The sequence below is a fragment of the Equus quagga genome, chromosome 15 (assembly GCF_021613505.1).
Source record: "Equus quagga isolate Etosha38 chromosome 15, UCLA_HA_Equagga_1.0, whole genome shotgun sequence".
NCBI lineage: Eukaryota > Metazoa > Chordata > Mammalia > Perissodactyla > Equidae > Equus > Equus quagga.
The window spans coordinates 81534621-81554720 of record NC_060281.1 but is presented as its reverse complement, the minus strand read 5'-3'; the positions used below and the strand labels follow the sequence as shown (position 1 = coordinate 81554720).

General features: G+C 50.2%; 1 protein-coding gene across 3 annotated transcripts in view; it reads right to left on the bottom strand.

Annotated features, from left to right (window-relative positions):
• Positions 1–7592: 7592 nt before the first annotated feature.
• The window catches only part of CORO1C (coronin 1C), a 72699-nt gene continuing 60191 nt past the window's right edge, over positions 7593–20100 (bottom strand). For all 3 annotated transcript variants that reach the window (XM_046639950.1, XM_046639949.1, XM_046639951.1), the window contains 7 exons: positions 18758–18939; positions 17480–17599; positions 16565–16669; positions 14573–14718; positions 12080–12137; positions 11733–11978; positions 7593–9981 (listed from right to left, as the gene is read on the bottom strand). In XM_046639950.1, the coding sequence (XP_046495906.1) occupies positions 9862–9981; positions 11733–11978; positions 12080–12137; positions 14573–14718; positions 16565–16669; positions 17480–17599; positions 18758–18939 (977 nt within the window). In that variant the 3' untranslated portion in view covers positions 7593–9861. The remainder of the gene's footprint in view (positions 9982–11732; positions 11979–12079; positions 12138–14572; positions 14719–16564; positions 16670–17479; positions 17600–18757; positions 18940–20100) is intronic.

Here is a 20100-nt window from a genome sequence, read left to right as displayed (position 1 = left end):
TTCCTCAGACCCAGCTCCTGTGCCATCTCCCCAGGAAAAGCCCTTCCTGACCTCTCCCCCCACCAACTCCGTGACCTCAGAACACTGTGCCCCTCACCAAGAGGCACGTGATTGCTTGATAAATGTCTGGCTCCCTGGAAGCTCCAGAAGCATGTCTCTTTTGCCCACTGATGCATCTCCTGGGCCAACCACAGTGCCTGGCACACAGTAATAACAACTGCCACATTTATCAGGTGCTTTTTCACACCACCACCACCCTAGGCCCTTGACATAGACTAATTTGTTTAATCATCACAATTGCCCCATGAGGTAGGTACTGTTAGTAGTCTCATTTCATAGATTAAAAGACCAAGGCCCAGAGAGGTTAAGCAACTCACCTAAGGTCACACAGCTAGTAAGTGGCAGAGCCAGGGTTTGAACCCAGGCTATCTGATTACCGAACCTGCATTCAATCACAGTATTTACTGAATAAACATACAGATTACCCCAGCTTCTCTTGGCTGACCCTGCCTGCTATGATTGGTCCAAGGGGATGCAATGCTCCCTGCCACTCTCCACTGTGATGTGAGCTGCTGGGGTGTGGACAGGAAATGCAGTCAACAAAGCCAGTGGGTGTTAGCTTCCTTTCTACACTGGAGCTCAGTGGTGGGCTAGCCTGGGAACCAAGGGCCATCGTGCTCCTGGGTGTGAACAGATGCCTGTTACTGCTGGAGCACCCTGGGTTCAGTGAATAGCTCCCTGGGCCCCCACCTGGACACTAAAGACTTGATGTCTAAACAACCTACAACCTCCTTGCGCTTGGACACTCCTAAACCATCGTCCATGCGCTCGGTGCACTTGCGTGAGCTGACAGATGGATGTGCGTGGTGGCAGTCACCCCAGTCTCATGGCGGGCGTGGGGCCCAGCGGCATCACCACAGTGGTCAGCTGCGCTTGGGCAGTGGCCTATGGGGTTGCACTTTGCTCCTCTGCTGTTTCTGGGTGGGGGTGCGATGGGGAGCTGTTCACACCAGTGACAAGAATAGCGCGAATGAAGACGCCATGGAGACAGAGGAAGCATCCAGTGGCCAAAGCCAGCAAGGCTGAGCTTCACCCTGGTATTTCCCAGCCGTAAGCTGGTCAACTATGCATTCAGTCATTGAGGAAAAGGAAGAGGGAAGAGTTCAATGCCTGTGGAATCCTAGAAATACACGGATGGGCAGGGACCGCAGCTGACTGGCCGGCTATGGCTGCGATGCAATTATCTCTTTGTAACTTCCTGGGAATGAATGCACTGTGGCCCCTCCCCTCAAGACGCCCACTTCCCTGAAAATGGGGAAACTGCAGGAAAAGGGGGGTGACGTGTCTCCTAGAATCAGGCCTGCCTCCCAAGTGGCCATCATGCCTCCGAGGAAGCCAAGGCTCAGGGAAGGACCCAGGTGGATTCCAGCCCACGGGGTCAGACCGCAAAGCCTGCCCCTTCCTCCCAGACAGACGAGAGTCCAACTGGCTGTGCAGCCTGTTTTGGGGGGCAGCGGTTTTCAAACTTACCCGCCATGGGACCCTCTGTTCAAAGGAAAGCAAAGATCTCAGACAACAGTGAGAACAGAGCTGCTCTAAAGGCAGGCCTGGCCCTGGAGGGTTGGGTGGAGGACTCACACCCAGCTGCCTGCCACCCACCCCCATACATCCTCTTTGAGTCAAGGGAGGGCTCCCGGGCTGCGATTTGCCAGTTTGACTCATCTAAAGGGGAAATGGCCAGCTGGGGGCCCACTGCAGCCGGGATGCAATTCCCTTTCTCGAATGGGAACAGAATTTGGGGGAGTTCACGGGCCGCCCCGGATTCTGGCTGCCACTCCAGGCAGCCCGGGAGCAGGCTTCCGGGATGGGAGCCTGCAGAGAGCAGCCGTTCCTCCAGACCGTAAGAGAACGAGGGCTCCCAGGGCTCACCGGGTCATCCCGGGCGCCGGTCCAGACCTGCCCAGAGGGCACCCAATCTGGAGACGTGCTCCAGACTCAGCGCTTGTCCCGAGCTGGGCAGCAGCCACCCCGAGGACCGGCCTTCAGGGTGGCCCTGGTGAGATGAAGAACTCCAATCCTGGACCTCAAGGGGCTCTGATGGAGACAGACCTGCATGAGGAAGGCGTCTTGGCTGCAAACTCAACTCAACTTGGGTTGAGGCAATAGGATTCCTGGGGTGTCTCATGGAACTTAAGGTCAGAAATGCAGCTGGACCTTAGGCACCGACTCAGGGAGCTGAAGGGACCCAGAAGCCCGTTCTCCACGACTGCACACCTGCTCTGCCTGCTTGCTCCCTGGCTTCCCTGACCCCCAGGCTCCTGTAAAGGGAACTGCAGATTTGATGCCACTGGAGGTGGCTCCGTGGGCTCACTGGCCCAAGCGACTCAGCGGAGGCTCTATCCTGGCAGCAAACAACTGCACACAGACGATCCGACAGGCGCCCCATCCCAGATGACGTCTCTATTTTCAACTCATTCATTCAACTATCTATTAACACAATGTGCCAGATCCTGGGGACATGATATGAATGACACAAGTCCCTGTCCCCGCAGAGTTTACATTCTTCTTGGCAGTCAAAAACTCAATGAGTTGAAGAGCTGGTGGTAATAAGGTGTGATGGGGAAGACAGCGGGGGGGGGGGGGGGGGGGGAGGCGGTGAGCTGGGCAGATCCTGGGTGTGGGGAAGGCTGGGTGGTCCAGAGGGAGCAGCACATGGAAAGCTCCAAGACAGCAGGCCTCGTGAACACAAGGGGACATGAGAGGAAGTCCGAGAGGCGGCAGGGCCAGCCTCGACCGATTGTGAGGATCTTAGCTTCTATTCTGAGTGGCATGAGAAGCCATGGAGAGTTCTGAGCCTAAATACAGGGGCCAGCAAGCTTCTTCAAGGGCCAGACCGTACATATTTCAGGCTTTGTGGCTAGAAGGTCTCTTTCACAACTACTCAACTGTGCAGGTGCGGAGCAAAAGCAGCCATAGAGGATGCTTAAACACACAGGCGTGGCTGGGCTCCAGTCGACTTTATTTACGGACACTGAAATTTGAATTGCATACAACTTTTACTGTTAGATGCCACTGTTCTCCTCTGCGGTGTTTGTCAAGCACTTAAAAATGGAAAAACTATGCTTACCTTGTGGGCTATACAGGAACTTCCAGTGGGATGGATTTGCCTGTGGGCTTTAGTTTGCAACCCCTGCCTTAAGACCATAAAAGGTTACTCTGGTTGCTGTGTTGAGAACAGACTGAAGTGGGGGACAACAGGAAGCTGGGTTTGGAAACTGTGATAGTTAACTTTCCATGTCAGTTTGACTGGGCCACTGGGCACCTAGATATCTGGTCAAACATTGAGTGTGTCGGTGATGGTGTTTCTGGGTGAGATTAACATTTGAATCAGTAGACTGAGTAAAGGAGACTGCCCTCCCCAACGTGGGTGGGCCTCATCCAATCAGTTGAAGGCCAGAACAAAAACATGTAATAAGAAGGGACTTCTTGCTGGACTGCCTTTGAGCATTGGTTCCTTGCCGCCTTTGGACTCAAACTGAAACATTGGCTCTCCCCAGACTCGAGCTTACTAAATGGACATACTGGGCATTGTTAGCCTCCATGATCCCATGCGCCAATTCCTTACAATGAGCTCTGTCTCTGTCTCTCTAATACACACACACACAAACATCCTATTGGTTTTTCCTCTGGATAACCCTAATACAGAAGCTCAGTCAACACTGGAGATGATGGGGCACCGACTAGTGGGGTAACAGCGGCGGTGTGAGAAGCGGCTGCAATACAGACGTATTTTGAAGCTGGAGCAACATGAGTAGCTGACAGCCTGCGGACGGGACAGAGAGAGGAGTCTGGAGGGATGCGAGGCAGGACCCGGGTTGGGGGGCTCTCGCCAGGAGGCTGAAGAGGGTAGGCTTTGTCCTGGAGACCAGAGAGGAACCATCTGGGTCTCCCTCAGAGACCTTGACAGATTCTGTTCTAGAAAACATCACTGTGGAAGCAAAAAAAGGGAACAGGTGGGCAGAGGCAGAGGAACCAGTGACCAGGCTGTTCAAAGAGTGGTCTGGTCTCTCCTCCAGGGGAGCCTCGCGGTTCTGCCCAGGTGCCCACGTGGGGATCTCTGCCTTGCCGTCTTCTGTGACATTTTGATCCACTGCCCCAGTGGAAACTGCCCAGGGTGCCCAGAGCTCCTCTGTCATTTTGGGAACCGTAGTTGAGGGTGGCAGCCAGCAGCACGATTGTGAGCCACAAGGTGCCCTGTGCACCTTCTAAAACCCAAACCTTATCTCAGCACGGAAACGAACCTGCAACAACTTCCTGTTACTTACGGGCAACTTCCCGGTTCTCAGACCTGGTCCCTACAGCCCCAAAGCTTAGATTCTGTTGCTGAAATCCTGAGGGTAGATGTCCGACCCTCAGGGCACAGAGCGGCAGTCCGGACACCTTTCCTCGCTGGACCACTTGGGTCACGTGCGCCACTACAATCTTCTCCGGGACCTCTACGCTCTCAGTGTCAAGGTTACTCAGTGAAGTAACGTTTACTCGGTGAAGGCCGAGGTCAACAGAGCCTGGGCCAGTGGGGGAGACTGACCTAAGTGACGCGAAGATGGCAGGACTCGGGGAAGGGAAGCCTGCGGCAGGGGACCCCACGAGCCCCTGTGGAGGTGAGGCTCCGCACACGGGCAACCGCCCTCCACCTGTGCAGCACCTCAGGGCCCGGGCGCCCTGTGCGCGACCCCTGTACTCTGCAATCTGTTGGCAGTACCTGGACTAGTTGGTGGTGCGGGTGGGCAAGGTGCTTTCTGTGCATCTGAAGCCCCCGCGCACACAGCTCCCAGCACCCGGCGAGTCCTCGCTGTCCCCCTCCAAACACCAGGACTGCCCGCCTCTGCCAACCTGGAGCACCCCTGACACCCAGCTGCCTGCCAGGCCTCCCTCAGGCTCTCTTCCGCCTGGAGCTGCTGCAAACCCACCCACGCCGGCCCTTCCAGGAACATTCTTTCAGTCTCCACGGGCAGTGTGAGGAAGACCCCATTAAAGAAACAAACAAAGAACTGGCACCCGGGCGTTCTGGTCACACGAGAAATCTGTCTGCTCGCTCTTCAGCTGCCTTCGGCCTCCTGAGCTGCGTACTGAAGCGGACTGACTTCTTATCCTCCGACCCCAGGCTCCCTGGGCAATGGCGTTGGTACTGCTTTCCTGTCATGTGAGCCGTGCTGTTCACCCACTCACTCCCCTCACCCCCATTTACTAACTCAGAACCTTAAAATCCGTTTTCTTACCCAGTTTCATCTCCATGCAATAAAATAAAACTACACTGCGCTTCAAAGACCCCGCCAGCCTCTCTAAACTCACCCTCCTCCACATTTCAACGACCTAACAGACTCAGCAGCTACCCCATCCTGGAGTATCTTTGGATCTGGAGCACTTGCTCTCTCCCCACTTCTCCAGAAACCTGCCATCAGGGGCTTTCACAAAGCGCACCATGATTACCGTCTCCCAGCAAACACCTTCCCCTCTAAGCTTTCGGTAAACCGTGTGCTGGTGACAAATTCCTGGGGGCAGGGACGAGGAAAGCTGTTATCCACCCGTCAGCCCTCTCGACCTTAGAACTGGACACATCCCACCAGGGAGGTGCCACCACCCCCATGTCAAACAGAGCAGGGAGCCAGGACTGAGAGGAAGCGAGCTATAATGTATTCTCGCCTCTCCCTGGGCGAGAAGACATTTCCCAGTGTCCAGGGCCTTCTTTCTTTGCCATCCTGGAGTGGTAGGCAGTCTGATTTTTACGTACCAAAGCTCTCTTTTCGTCTGTGACTGGTTTCACTGCTTTGGGATTTAAAACGTTCTCGTCAGTTTGAAGTCTAGATAAAAAGGGACTTATTGTTTGCTTCTAAATTTGGAAAGAAAAACAGTTTCCTTTCCTTTGACTACGGCCTCCACAGAGAACGCACCCTGGTGTCGCTGTGCGGCTCTGAGGAGCCCCCGCCCCCAGAGCTGCTGAACGACGCACATTGCTTCCTTCTCCACCACTGACTCACCATGCTTGTTCTAATCTATTATTAATTTATCACACATTAATTTTAATAACTTCTTTCTGGGAATAAAGACATTTACAGGAAATTTAGAAGTTCAGAAAAATCCAATGAAAAATTACCCATAACAGCTACATAGCAACACAAAGCAACAACATACACATAGCAACAACATTTGTGGTATTTATTCCACACATAAATATACATTGTTTATGCACAGATCCTTAAAAGGGTTTGTTGAAAACCATCTGTCCTGGGGTCCTTAGTTAAGTGACCTTGCTCGACTCATTTTTACTCTTCCAGTTCCTAAATATATACCTCCTATAGCTTCCTTAGGACAAAATTCCCAGAGGTGAAAGTCCTGGGCCAAAAGGTAAGAACACTGAGAGCATACCCTGTCACACTAGTCTCTGGAAGGAGTGTACCAATTTGCACACACTCCTAGCAGTGGAGGAAAGGATTTTTTTAAGTAAAAAAAAGGAACAAAGGGCGCTGTCCAGCCTGGACAACAGTACTGCCTGTCCGAAGAAGGAAAAGTGGGTGTCCTTGATCGGGACTCAGGCCCACGACCTGGTGATGGCTTTAGGACGCCTAACATGCTGGCAGAAAGGGAAGGGCCACTTAGAGTTAACAGATTCTTAAGAGCCAACAAAACGTTTTTCTGGACACAGAACATCAAGTATGGCAAGGGAAGTAGCCTTTAAAAAACGGAAGTTCTCCGGCGACAGGGCCTGGCTGCCGGCTGTCTGGAGCTAAGATGGTGACCTCTCAGTCTTCTGGAAAGCCAGGCGGCTGAAGTGAGAAGAACCGTGGGTCGTAAACACTCCACACCACGCGTCTGCCCCCTGACCACGGGCACCCAGGGGCTACAGACAGCATCTGCCAGCTTCTACTTCCTGCCACCACGCACGCTGACCACAAACCTGGCCGCCGCTACCCCAGACTACAGCAACTTTAGGAGAAGGTGGGTGAGGAGGGGAGCTTCGTGCCACCCTATTTACCAACATTCAGAAAAACCAAACAGTGGGGAATTCTTCACTAGAGTCACTGAAATGTCATGAGACAATGTTTTAGTGCAAAAAAGGGAAGCTGGAATAAAAATCAGAGCCAAGCCAAGAGAATTTTACTGCTACTGAAGAAGAAAGTGCTTTCAGAGGCCGTCAGGGAAGCAGCTGGGCAAAGGAACCGCGACAGCCGCGCAGTGAGGGCTCCCTGTGCGCCAGCTCTTTCCCCGAAACCAGAGAGTTCCCACCACCCCTCTCCCAAAATAAGAAAAGGGACTCACCCAAGTTAGGAGCTCTGCCCCCGAGCACAGCCCGGAGAAGGCTGGAGGCAGGATTCAGATATCCAGGCCTGCGGGAACGTGGCACACAGGCACTCCACTCCAGGCGAGCCCTGGACCTGCCCCTCTGGTGAGCTGAGTGGCCCACCACACGGCCCCGTACCCCCCCTGAGAGGTCAAAGTCACCTGGCTAGTTCCACTGAGTCAGAGAAGCTGGGCCAGGCAGAGCCGTGGGCAGCCTCCAAGACAGCCCAGGCGTGAAATAAACACGGACACCATTTTGTAGTCAATGATTTTTTATCTTTGAAAATGGAAGCAAGTGTTTTGACAGAACACCATGGCTGCTCTATAAGAGCCGATCTAGGAGTAATGCACTGGTTCTCCTCCGGGATAGCACGGCTTAAAGAAAAGACAAAACAGGACAAACAGCCCACAATGCTTCAGGCGCCGATTCTGAGCCTGGCGGGGCACCCGCTCGTTAAGTCAGCCGTAAGCTGCACACTAGGACCAGGGTAACCTCTCCTTGCCCGCCCTCTTCTCTCTGAACCACGCTCCTGATGGTGCTTCACCAACAACAACAATTTTGTTTACTTACTTAATTTGATACTAGAACTGTAAAATATTTTTGAATCTTCAAAATGAAGGTCCTCAGCAGACTATGCTGATAAACATGTCCAGATTGGAATATAAGTCACTGTAATTATTGTTTTCTTTGTATCTCATTATCCACTTCAATATTAAAAACACACATATACACACACACACAAAAAAACCACACCAAACACTCAGATGCCCTGAAATTGTGGAGACAGTGTTCCCAGTATGGGTTAAGAACACGGTACCTTTTCTACGCAACATCACCCCCAGCTTGGCTGCATTCTAACCCGCTGTCACCACACTCTGCCTCCAGCCTTGCTGCCAGTGCACAGACGCTTCCAGCCAGTTCCAGCCCCATACCAGCACGAGCATGTGCAAAAGTGGGCCCATTATGGTCCCAATGACCCTCTATGCTCCATGTTCCATCACAGACACTCAGCCATTCCAGAACAGAAGCTCCTTAAATCCTGCTTCTCAAGCATGCACGAGAAAATGGAAACGGAGAGAAGGCCTAGCTGACCAAGGAACAGAGCAGGGGACCAGGGCTCAGCCTCCGGCCCGCCTGAGTGGGGGGCGTCTGCTGTGACACAGCTGGGTGCGAGCTGGAGGGCGCAGCAGGTTAGTCTATGCAGAGGGGCAGATGGACATGTCTGTACATGTTAAAGCTACAGCAGAGGTCTGCACTCCTCGTCGTGCTTCCTTCTAGACCATTCTTCTCAGCCTCAGGATCCAACAGCACCTCTGGCCTCACCTCAGCTGAACGGTTAGAGCCAAAGGGCAGGAAGGAACCGTGAGCGAGGCAGTGCACGGCGAGGAGGGAGGGAGGCACAGGGAGAGCCCTTCTCCCTGCAGCACGGCCCAGCCCAGGACAGCAGGGGACAGGCGGGAAAGCGGAGGGTCACACAGGCAAACCCTCCCCTCCAAGGCCCCTACTTCTCAGCGCCCCAGCGTACTCAGGTGCTGGGCAAGCTGCTGAAATAGGTGAGAAGGACACTCAACAGTGCGTGCGTCCTCTCGTCCCGGCACGTCTAGTCGAGCACTGGCCCAGACCTGAAGCCCGATGTTAAGGGGATGAGGGCAGCGGTTCTCTGTGTAACGACACTGCAGACACACGTGCTAGTTAGGCTAGAGTGTAATCATCTGAAGCACAGGATAACCATGAAGCAGAATTCCGTTCTGCTACAACCACCCAACTTCTAGAAAAGAGAAAGAAAGGAAATGATACGCTCTGGAGCTTTTTTGATCAGAAGACTCAGTGAAATGAGAGGGGTGGGAATACGAATCCACGTGATTTTTCGAGTCTTCCTTTTGTACAGTCACTAAGATGACCAGGTCTGCGCTGCGAACGAGCCGGCACGATGTGCCTACTGCTCAGATTGTTTTCAGGTGAACGTTGATACAAAATAATATCTTATCTTCATTTAGTTTATAAACATACACAGTGCTGTCCCTTTCAAATTAAGGAAAAAATAAAACCCACACACAAATACTGCAAGGTAGCAAAATACAAAGAAAAAAAGCTACTACTTTTGGTTTTGGCAACATTTAAAAAAAAAAGAAATATAAAAAGCAATGTGGCATTGGTCCCTGTTTGTAAAAAAAGGTACTTGGGCACGACACTGAATCAGAATTGGTTGGTTTTCTAAAATTCAGAATATCTGGGATTTTAAAAGTAGCACTTTTGTCTTTTAAAAGTTCAACAAGTCACATAACACTTAAAACATCAAAAAAGCTTTCTGATAAAAAGCTCAGCTTTTAAATCACATTTTGTTTCTGCAAATTTGGGAGACGAATTGAGTTCTTCCTGGAATGTGGCCTATCGCTGGTTAACAATCTGAAATGGAATGTCTCCCAAGGGCAGTGCCTCCCTTTCGCCCTCCCTGGGACCACATCGACAACCAGCCACGAGCACAAGTCCTTGCTCCCATTTTGGGGGTGGGGGGTGGACCTTCAGGCTGCTATCTTCGCCATCTGCTGTTCTAACTTCGAAATACGTTCATCTTGATTGCAGATTGTGTCTTTTATAGATTTGATCTCTTTTAAAATCTCATCCAACTTGGCTTCATTTTGCTAAGGAAACAAGAAAAAGGAGGGAGGGAGGAGGGTGACCAAAATGCAGTACCCAGGGGCCAGCAGGTGGCGCAGCAGTGAAGGTCACACGTTCCGCTTTAGCAGCCGGGTAGCCACCAGTTCGGATCCCGGTGCGGACATGGCACCACTTGGCACGCCATGCTGTGGAAGGCATCCCCCATAAAAGGAGAGGAAGATGGACATGGATGTTAGCTCAGGGCCAGTCTTCCTCAGCAAAAAGAGGAGGATTGGCAGCAGACGTTAGCTCAGGGCTAATCTTCCTCAAAAAACAAAAAAGCAGTAAACAAAATTTAATGCAGTTGACAATTTATAAGGCATAAAATGTAATTTTCTATTTTGGAAGTGGCAAGCCATAGCTGCCAGGTTGGGCCTTATGAGAAAGTAATTAATGCTGGTCAGTCCATCAGACACCCACAGCAAAACCACAGTGCATGACAGTGCTACTTCTGGCCCCCATGCCTGTGCACCCATCTGGACCATCTCTTGGGGCACAAGTAAACTGCAGACAAGATTGATTCCTTCAAAGCTGCCCTATATCCCACAACCCCAGTCATGGAACTCCATCAGGAGCAACTTTCTTTTTGGTGAGAAAGACTGGCCCTGAGCTAACATCTCTTGCCAATCTTCCCCTTTGTGCTTGAGGAAGATTCTTGCTGAGCTAACATCTGTGCCAGTCTTCCTCTATTTTATGTAGGTCGCCGCCACAGCATGGCTAGATGAGGGGTGCTAGGTCCACACCCAGGATCCAAACCTGCAAACCCCAGGCCACCGAAGCTGAGCGTGCAAACTTAACCACCGCGCCGGCCCCAGGAGTAACTTCTATGTGACCAGGATGAAGGCTGACCTTTCAGAGGCTACAAGGCTCCTAACCATCTCCGAGGGAGGGTCCTTCTTGGGAGCTAAATCCTTTGCCCTGCCTGCTAACTCTTCTAAAGAGGCCGGGGCCTCTCCACGTGGAGCTGATTCTTTTGGAAGCCTTGCAGTCACCAAAGTCCACTGTGCCTCATGTGGCTTCCTCAGACACTGCCAAACAGCAGCTCCTCCTGGCACTCTGCCTCTTCATCCCCTTACCCTCTCACTGAGAACTGGCGGCCCTGCGCTCTGGCTCCCTGGAACTCTGTTCCACAGCCCACCACTCCCTACCTCCCCCTCCCCACCTGACCCTGCTCGCCCAGTAGCAGTGCTCTCCAGCAGCCACATGGTCTGCAACGTCAGGCTTTGGTTCCCATCGCTCCATTAAAAGGGTTCTTGCCAGGGCCAAGATCATTTCTGTTGCTAAGTCCCACACAGTGCCAGATCCTTCATGTCACTCGAACGCTCGGCAACCTGGGAACCCTCTCGGCACCCCTTCCTTCCTGGGACCTTCTCCTCCTGGCATCTATGCCCCTATGCTTTCATGTTTCATTTCTACCCCCATCAGAGATGGCTGTAAACAGTTTGGGGAAAGACAGTTAGAAAAACCCCAAGGGGCTCCTGTTCACTCTCAGAGATGGCAGTGAACCAACTTCTGTCCTGGTCATTATCAAAAACACAGCTAAAGGAGCCAAACATGGCCACAAACTCATAAATGTCACGTGATTGAGGAGGTTCTTCTAAGAGCACAAGTTGTCCTTTACTGAAAGGCCCATCTGTCCGTGGGGACAGTACTCGCTGATGCCCGGGACCGAAGGTGCTCTCAGGAGCACCAGGCCCAGCCCAGCCAGGCACATCCTCCCTCCCATGGTCCTTACCACACTGGCCGTGTCTGCAGTTTTCTTGGGGATGCTGATCAGGTCACACTTCTTGTTTGCACTGGGCTTGCTATCCAGAATGTTCTTCTTGACCACCTTGAGATCCCTGTTTTTGCCTGGAATGTATCCGTGCTTCAAGGAGATGAGGACTGGGTCCGCGTTCTTGCCCTCAAACCACTCTTCCGCCTCCAGCGCCGCTTCGGGCCCCGCCGTGTCAGGGTACAGGTCATCTTGGAACAGGTCAGACTACAAGAGACATTGTGAGGAAACCCTTAGGGAAGGAAAAAAGGTCTGCAGTTTTTAAAATCGTCTTTAAACATGGATTGCCTAGAAAAGTGGGCACTTACCTTCCTGGGGACAGTCATGATAATAGGCTCGCACTTTCTCTCGTGAAGTTTGAAGAATCTTCAAAAGGGAAATAAAGGCAAAATGGCATTCAGTGAAATAGGAGGCCGACACAGGGATAGTAAAAACTCCCCTTCTCCAGTGCCACGTGGGATGGGACACTCTGCCCATTGCCTCAGCGGATTCGCCCCGGGGAGCAGGGAGAACTCAGTGTTCCCATTTTACAGATGAGAAAACAGAAGTCGAGAGTAGCTGTGCTGGGAAATGGCAGACGGGAGACGAGAACCAGGGGCAGAGAGCTCTGTGCATTACGGTGACAGTCCAATTCCAGTTATCTGGGGTCAGGTCAACACTTGTGAAAAAATTACCAAGTCACCAGACAGGAGGAAACAAACACCTACATACTAGATAGTATCTACGACGTAGATGCCAGGTCTTCTGCCCACTTGAGGTGGGTGAACGTTTGTAAGTATCAATGTGATTTTTAAAAAGGAAAAGAAGGCAATCCTAGGAATTAAAATGTTGGCATCCAAACCATATCATGCATAACACTAAGGAAAAATCTGAAATTATCCAAAATGTGGACAGAGCAGGAACAGAAAGCACAAACCTCTGCAGTCAGCACTGTGGTGAAAAGACTGACCAGGGCCCGACATGCAGCTCCGGACACAGCCGCCAGAGCGTGCGCCCCTTCAGCAAGCCTCTGTGGCCAACCACAAAGGGGCAGGAGAGGCCCACAGGGCTGTTACAGTAGGTGACAGCGCAATCCACAGGGCAGGTTCAGCACAGTGCCCAACACACAACGAATGCTCAAGAAACACTTAATAAACAGGAGGCGTCCTGAAGGATTATGCTTGTGGTCTTTTAAACTTTAAGGTGACAGTAAAAGAAGTGTGTTCCCAAACACTGGAGCAATCTTAAATTCAGATTCAATCTATTGTGAATCGTATTTTGATTGGTATGGTTGACACCACGATTTTGAATTATCTGTGACAGCTTTCCTTCATTACTCCAGTCATAGGGAGTTGAATGGATTAAAAAAAAAATCCATGGGGGGAGGGCACAAAGGGTGAAGTGGTGCACCTACAACATGACTAACAATAATGGACAACTGAAATTCCACAAGGTTGTAAACTATCATAATCTTAATAAAAAGTTAAAAAAATAATAATAATTTTGTATCCTAAAAAAAAAATCCAGGGCTGGCCCCGTGGCCGAGTGGTTAAGTTCGCGCGCTCCGCTGCAGGCGGCCCAGTGTTTCGTCGGTTCGAATCCTGGGCGCGGACATGGCACTGCTCGTCAGACCACGCTGAGGCAGCGTCCCACATGCCACAACTAGAGGAACCCACAACGAAGAATACACAACTATGTACCCGGGGGGCTTTGGGGGCTTTGGGGAGAAAAAGGAAAAAATAAAATCTTTAAAAAAAAAAAAAAAAAATCCATAGTGGTTAATATAGAACAGGGCTTATAAAAATTCTTTCATTTTTGTTTTTAAAGATGTTAAGTGTCGGGGCCATCCCCATGGCCAAGTGGTAAGTTCACACGCTCCGCTGCAGCGGCCCAGGGTTTCGCCGGTTCAGATCCTGGGAACTGACATGGCACCACTCATCAAGCCATGATGAGGCGGCGTCCCACATGCCACAACTGGAAGGACCCACAACTAAAAAAATGCACAACTATGTACTGGGGGGCTTTGGGGAGAAAAAGGAAAAATAAAATCTTAAAAAAAAAAGACGTTGTGTCAATTATTTAATAGTGTGACCAGAACAGCAGACTAAGACAAGTGTCCACATAAACATAGCGTTATACAAATGTGTGCTAGGATGTTACACCTAATAAGGTAGTGACAGTGATTCTGTTGTTTAAAGTGGCCAGTGGTCAAGTGAGTATCTTTTGTTGAAAAGTTTGAGAAAGCAGCCCGCCCCCTAGGACGCCCACTAGCATCATGCAATACAAGTATTTTAAAAAGCCAGGGGAGTGGAGAGGCAAGAATGACCTGACACAGCCGAATTTCCTAAACCAAGCTAACCCACCGCCCACGGTGGATCCTGGCTTCTCTAGTGTAGGATCCGCAGGGTTCACAGTCCAGTTTGGAACCTGGTTTGACCCCCTGGAGCAGGAAAACTGTCCCTTATTCCATCACAGGGCCAGGCTCTCCCCTGCTTGCCTCCCAGAGGACACTGGCCACAGCCTCAGTCCGAAGACAAGACACAAAGGCGTCACTGCTGAACCGTGTGTGCAACGCACCTCAGCTAAGGCACGCGACTGCTGCGCTTCCAGCCGTGTAATCTGAAGGGCGGAGGGGCACGGCTGGGCTGAAGGGTGGGGAACGGTTCCCTCCTGCCCTAAAACCGCCCCCTTCTAAGCATGGGCAGGAAATAAGACACTAATGCTGTGCCACCCACAAGGGGAGAGGGACGGGAGCATTCAGCACTGCTTGTCGTCGTACCGCTCCTCTATAACGTGGACTATAAACAGTGAGAACACCTTACCTGGCAATCTCACATTTGTTGACATCAAGGCCCCTCTTGGGCATGTGACCCATGCCTCTCTGAGGCTCCTTGCTGCTGAAGGTGTTGAGGTAGTGGACATATGGGGATTCATCCGTGATCTCAAAATAGCGGATGCTGCTGTCACCCTACAAGACATCGGAGACAAGCCCATGTTGAACGTTACCTGAGCCATCGGGTGTTAGCGGGAGTCTATCCCCTATGACCCAGCCTTAACTGGGACTCCGCTGTAGCGGCTGCCCTTTCTTCCTCAGAAGAGGCCCGCCTAGAGCAAACGACATCTCTCTCCCTGGCGGAGGAGGCCCTCACTCATGACACGCCAGCACGCCCCCTAACCATCTCCTCTCCTCCTACTGGAAGCTCCGGCGTTACTCCACCGAGCGAGATGCCAACCAGAGCCAGGGCGAAACAGTAACACCTCTGCCGAACTGCCACCCTGCAATCCAACGTCAACAGCAACAAAACTGAAGACCAGGAGGCCTGCCGGGAGGACGATCGACCTAAGTACCCGATCACCCACGTGGCAGAGCAGTGTCGTTCACAGACCTGAGGGCGCCGACCCCGGGCAGTCAGGTGATAATAAAAAGTAAAATTTTTCTCATTAAGAAACTTTCGTTTTAGTGAATATCCTTTAACTTCAGAAGGTAGTGCTATCTCACTGCAATGTGTCAGATTCGATGATAATTTTCCTCAGAATTGTCAGATTTGGGGGAAGCATATGCTCGTTTCTCCGAGTATAAACAATTGTCACACAGTTACACCAACCTGAACAATGAAGGCAATCCTGCCTGGCAGAGGGAGACGTGCGTGCGTGCACGGGTCTGTGTCAGATATATAAGATAGAAACAGCCAGGCGATCTCCTGCCCTACCAATTCTTAGTTCTCCTGACTCCATTTGTTTCAATGATGTAAACATCTAAAGCAATGACGAAGAAGCTAAACACATGCTATCTGTTTTCCGCAGGCTCAAAATAATCTCCCACTTGGTGCTAACAGCTGCTCCTTTTGTTTGTTTTGATGCAGTCTCCGGCAGCTGTTATCACCTCAAGTAAAGCATCTTTCAAGGAAACAGACAAGATCTCAGTTTCTAAGTAACTGACCTATAAAAATGTAAAGCAGGCCTGCAGCCGCTCAGTCAACTGTGAAAAGAAGCGAAGCACGCCAGCCTTCCCCAGCAACCAGCTCCGCCAGGTCTGGGGGAATACGCCACACCAACAGCGCCAGTTTTAATTCATTTATTTCAACTACAGATTCTAAGGAGAACTCAACTACAAAAGAATAAGGAACCCTGAGGTTACTGCCTACTAAAATGAAACGATGACAATAATGAAAACAAAGCTGCCAACACTCTAGTTACGTGGGGATCACAAGGCAGGCGGTAGGGTTTTGGGGTTCAGTGTGGGCTCTTCCTGTAACAACTGTCACCTCCTGAAACTTTAGTCAGGCCACACATTTCCAAGCCCAGGCCCTAACGCTGAACTCCAGGGACAAGAACCCCCGGAGTCTCTGAGGCCCTCAGAAGCTCACGTACTCTTCACTCTTTGGCATCAGACGTGGCAGACGAGTTACCCAGCCCCGATGCCAGCACAGAGAACCTAAAAGCACCAACCATGCGCACACTGGGTGAAAAGGTGCCCGTCTGGCCTCTTTTTCTCACCAGACGGCCCCAGCAGAGACCTCCCTGTCAGCAGCTGCCCCAACACCCCAGCCCAATCCCCGCTTCGGTCAAAAGTACTGGACACGAAGTGTTACTGCCACACAGCTGGCAACTTACTGACGGGCCAGTCTCAAGACCAAAAACAGAAGAAAATCATCTGTCCCTATTTTAGCTTGAGACATACACACACACACAAATCAGGCAAATTAAAACATTAAAATGATACAACACATTGCCTATCTACTAAATTTCTGAAGGATAAACTTCTCCTTCCTACAGAATTAAATTTAATATCCAGCATCAAAATTACTGCCTACCTTTCCACATAAGTAAATGATACTGGTGTCAGGGTCATAGAAGGGCAGCAACACCCCATTGCTAGTGTCCATTTCATGAAGAGCAATTGGTTCCTGCATGTTTTTCTGGGGAAAAAAACAGATATATATTAAAAAATGAATTTTTGTAATACTATACATTTTTTATCCTTAAGTAAGCCATTTCCCTAGAACAAGAAAAGCTTGCATAATGCACATATAATATCCATCCAAGTAAATACCGATAGGGATGCTAAACGGGCTCCAACCCACTGAAAGCTGTGTCGATCTCAGAACATAATTAATGCACATCAGTGCGATTCCATGAGAGTCCTTCTCCACGGTGACTATTTTCTTTTTGAGTAGTATTTTTATTATAAAACAAATATATGCCTTTAAAAAATTAAAAGATACAGAAGAACATAAGAATCATCCCATATTCCATAATTCCACAGTCCAGTGGGTGGCAGAAACAATGACTGTTTTGGTCTATTTCCTTCCCACACACAAACACACACAGATTGGGATCGTACCATATACACAGTTTAGTATTTTTTTTCACTTATGCTATTCTAAACATTTTCCTAAACATGATTATTTTGATTTAGACATTTGATCATATTCTTTATAAAACAGAAGTTTAGAATTTGTCTCCCAAGTCTAAAACACTGGATTCTTCGTGCATTCTTTCTAAAAAATAGAGTAAACACAGACTCCCTGGGAATATCAAGAATGCATTTTTGAAATACATTCAGTAATAAATCCCTAGTGAGGATGAGACCTTCACATCTAATTTAAGACAAGCAGGAGTTCAGAAAACTACACTGAGAATCCTACAATCTACATACCAACCCAAAACCTGCTCAGAAAAGAGAGACAGCTCCAGGGTAAGCCAGTGGAAAGGCTGGAGGGGCATACCGGATTCCAGAGAGCCAGCTGCCGCTCGCTCATGCGGCTGAAACCCGTGGTAAAGACATTCCCATCAGCCAGAAAGATGGCTCTCATGGGTCTTGCTCCTTCATGTGCTTTCTCCTTCTCCTGGGGCAGAAAGGGCAAAGAGGCACATTACACACATTCAAACCACAAGAAGGCAGGGTGAGGCGGGAGGCTGGGGGCTCAGACCTGGACCCCACATGCCATTTGGATTAATGGGTGTGGGGGGGGTGTGTGTGTGTGTGTGTACTACCTCCCCTCCCCAGATGAGGAAACAGAGACACTAAGCAATCTGGTCAAGGTCCCTCAGCTGGTTAGCGAGTGAGAGTGCCAGGAGTGGACTCAAAAGCCTCCTTCTCGCCACCTGCTGCCAACCCAGGAGCACGCACTGCGAAAATAAAACCCAGGAAAGGCCTCTGTCTGCTCCTCAGGAGGATAATAACCTGAGGTGGGAGATCCCCTGGAGTTTCCACCGATTTCTCAGGACAGGAAGAAGTTCGGTTTAGTTAACCCCTTCCTCAACCTCATTTGTTCAACGAGCACACTAGTACCAACCCCTGGAAGATTCTAGTGGAGAAAGCACTCAGCATGGGGAGGGCGAGTCCCAGTGCTCGATAAGCACTAGCCATGAGCGCTGCCTGACCCTTGAGAAGTAACACTGCTGAAGAACCACCACACCTCAGAGAAGGGCAACCACGGGCCTCAGAGTGGGGCTGAAGCGAGGCATCCCGGGAGCGAACGCGTGCATCTTCAGCCCTGACCCACGTCTCCAGTGTCCATCTTTTGTCATATGTGATTCTGCTGAGGTCTAGCTTAGGTGACAGAAACCAAGACACTGAGCTGTTGGGAGAACACGCTGCATCTTTGTAAGGCACTTTAACAAGCACTTCTGGCACAGAGCGGGGAACCAATCTGTCAAGATTCAGTACCCAGCCGGGAAGGCAGTTAACTGTTTGGATAAGCTGATTGAGACTTATAAATTCTTAAGGACTCTAGCAAACTGGTAAAAACTGTTTCTTTGTGAAAAATGGTCACCAAGTGAGAGAGAAGCCTTGGGCAAAGGCTAGAAATGTCCACCTGAAGAGAAGAGTGATTGGGAGGCAGAAGCCCGTCCAAGCCTTCTCCGACGCACCATGTGGCGTGTGCAGACAGTAAGGGTCCACTGAGCAGCAGCGCAGCCTCTGCAGCCCACCTTACAAAGCAGACAGCTCACCCTCCCCGAAGTGCTACAAACACTGCGGCTCTTGCCCCAAGAATACTCACAGCAACAATCTCTTGCTTCCTAGGATCGATAACTCTCACTTTCTTGTCTTTGGAGGCTGTGCAGATCAGGCTGCCATCCCGGTTCCAGCTGACATTGTAAATCATGTCTGCATGCATGTCGTCCAAGTTTATAAGGGCTTCCCCCGTCCCCACATTCCAGATGATGATGGCATTGTCACAACCTAAAAGCAAGCAAAACCACGCCGCTCAGAGATCAGAACACCTGTGCAACTACACCTTTGTGAAAACCACCAATATGGTGAGGACACACATGCACTGAAGGGACGGTGCTGTTTATAAGAGACCCTACTGACAGGGAGTTAAAAACTGAAGTGACAAAGAAAAAAGACATCTGTATAAAAGAAATAAGTGTTAAAGGAAAAATACAGCTTGTTAAGTTTGGGTTCATATGACAAATAAACCAAAAACAAAGAACTACAAGAAAATAGAATCTTATGTTTTTTTAAGAGTTAAGTGGGCTGGCAGACCCCAAGTGACTGTAAGTTTCCTTTTCTAGTAAAACTAGCATCAGAATGAATACAGCTTATTTCTTTTCCAGAGAAACTAAAAATAAAGAGTTTAAATAACTGTTTAGGCCACTCAACAAAAATACAGGATGGAGGTTATTCAAATCAATGATGCTGTAGAACGCGTCTTGGTAAATTACAGTAAGTGAAAGGAAATGCAAAGGCCACCCTAAACATCTGTTCACAACAGATCTCTATCTCTAAAAGAGGAGAAAAATAGACCGAGACTGGGCTGCTCTGAGAAGCCCAAACTGCAGGCACGTCGAGTTAGGAACTGATCCCCAGGGAGGCCACAATGGCGACTCAGCCACAACCCCTCAGCTCATCAACTCTGTCCTTCAAGGGTCTGCCACAACCCCCGAGGCCCCTCTACAAAGAGGCTTTCTGCTGTTGCTTCCAGGATACTAGTTCAAGGATGAAGCAAAATAAAAGATGGACACCCTGAAGGTGAATTTTTGCCAGTAAACTAATTTTGCAAGCACTTTAGAAAAATCAGCCACTCACATCAAGGACACCTAAGTTGCCAAAGGGTTAGATGGAGGAAATTAGAGGAAAAACTGCACAACAGTATGAAAAGCTGGAGCTGAACTCCGGGATGGAGACCTGGCCCCTCCTGTGCCTTGTTCACCACAGGCACAGCCGCTGGGGGCAGATCTTGCAGCCTTAAATGCGCAGAGCCCTGCGGCCCACCGTTCTCCTGGGCTTGTAAAAGGGGGAGCAGGGCTCAGTCTGCTTGCCATACCCTATGCTTGACCTCGACAGGAAGGCAGCAGGAACTTTCCCTCCTTATCAGACTGAGGCTCTGAGTCAAATTTC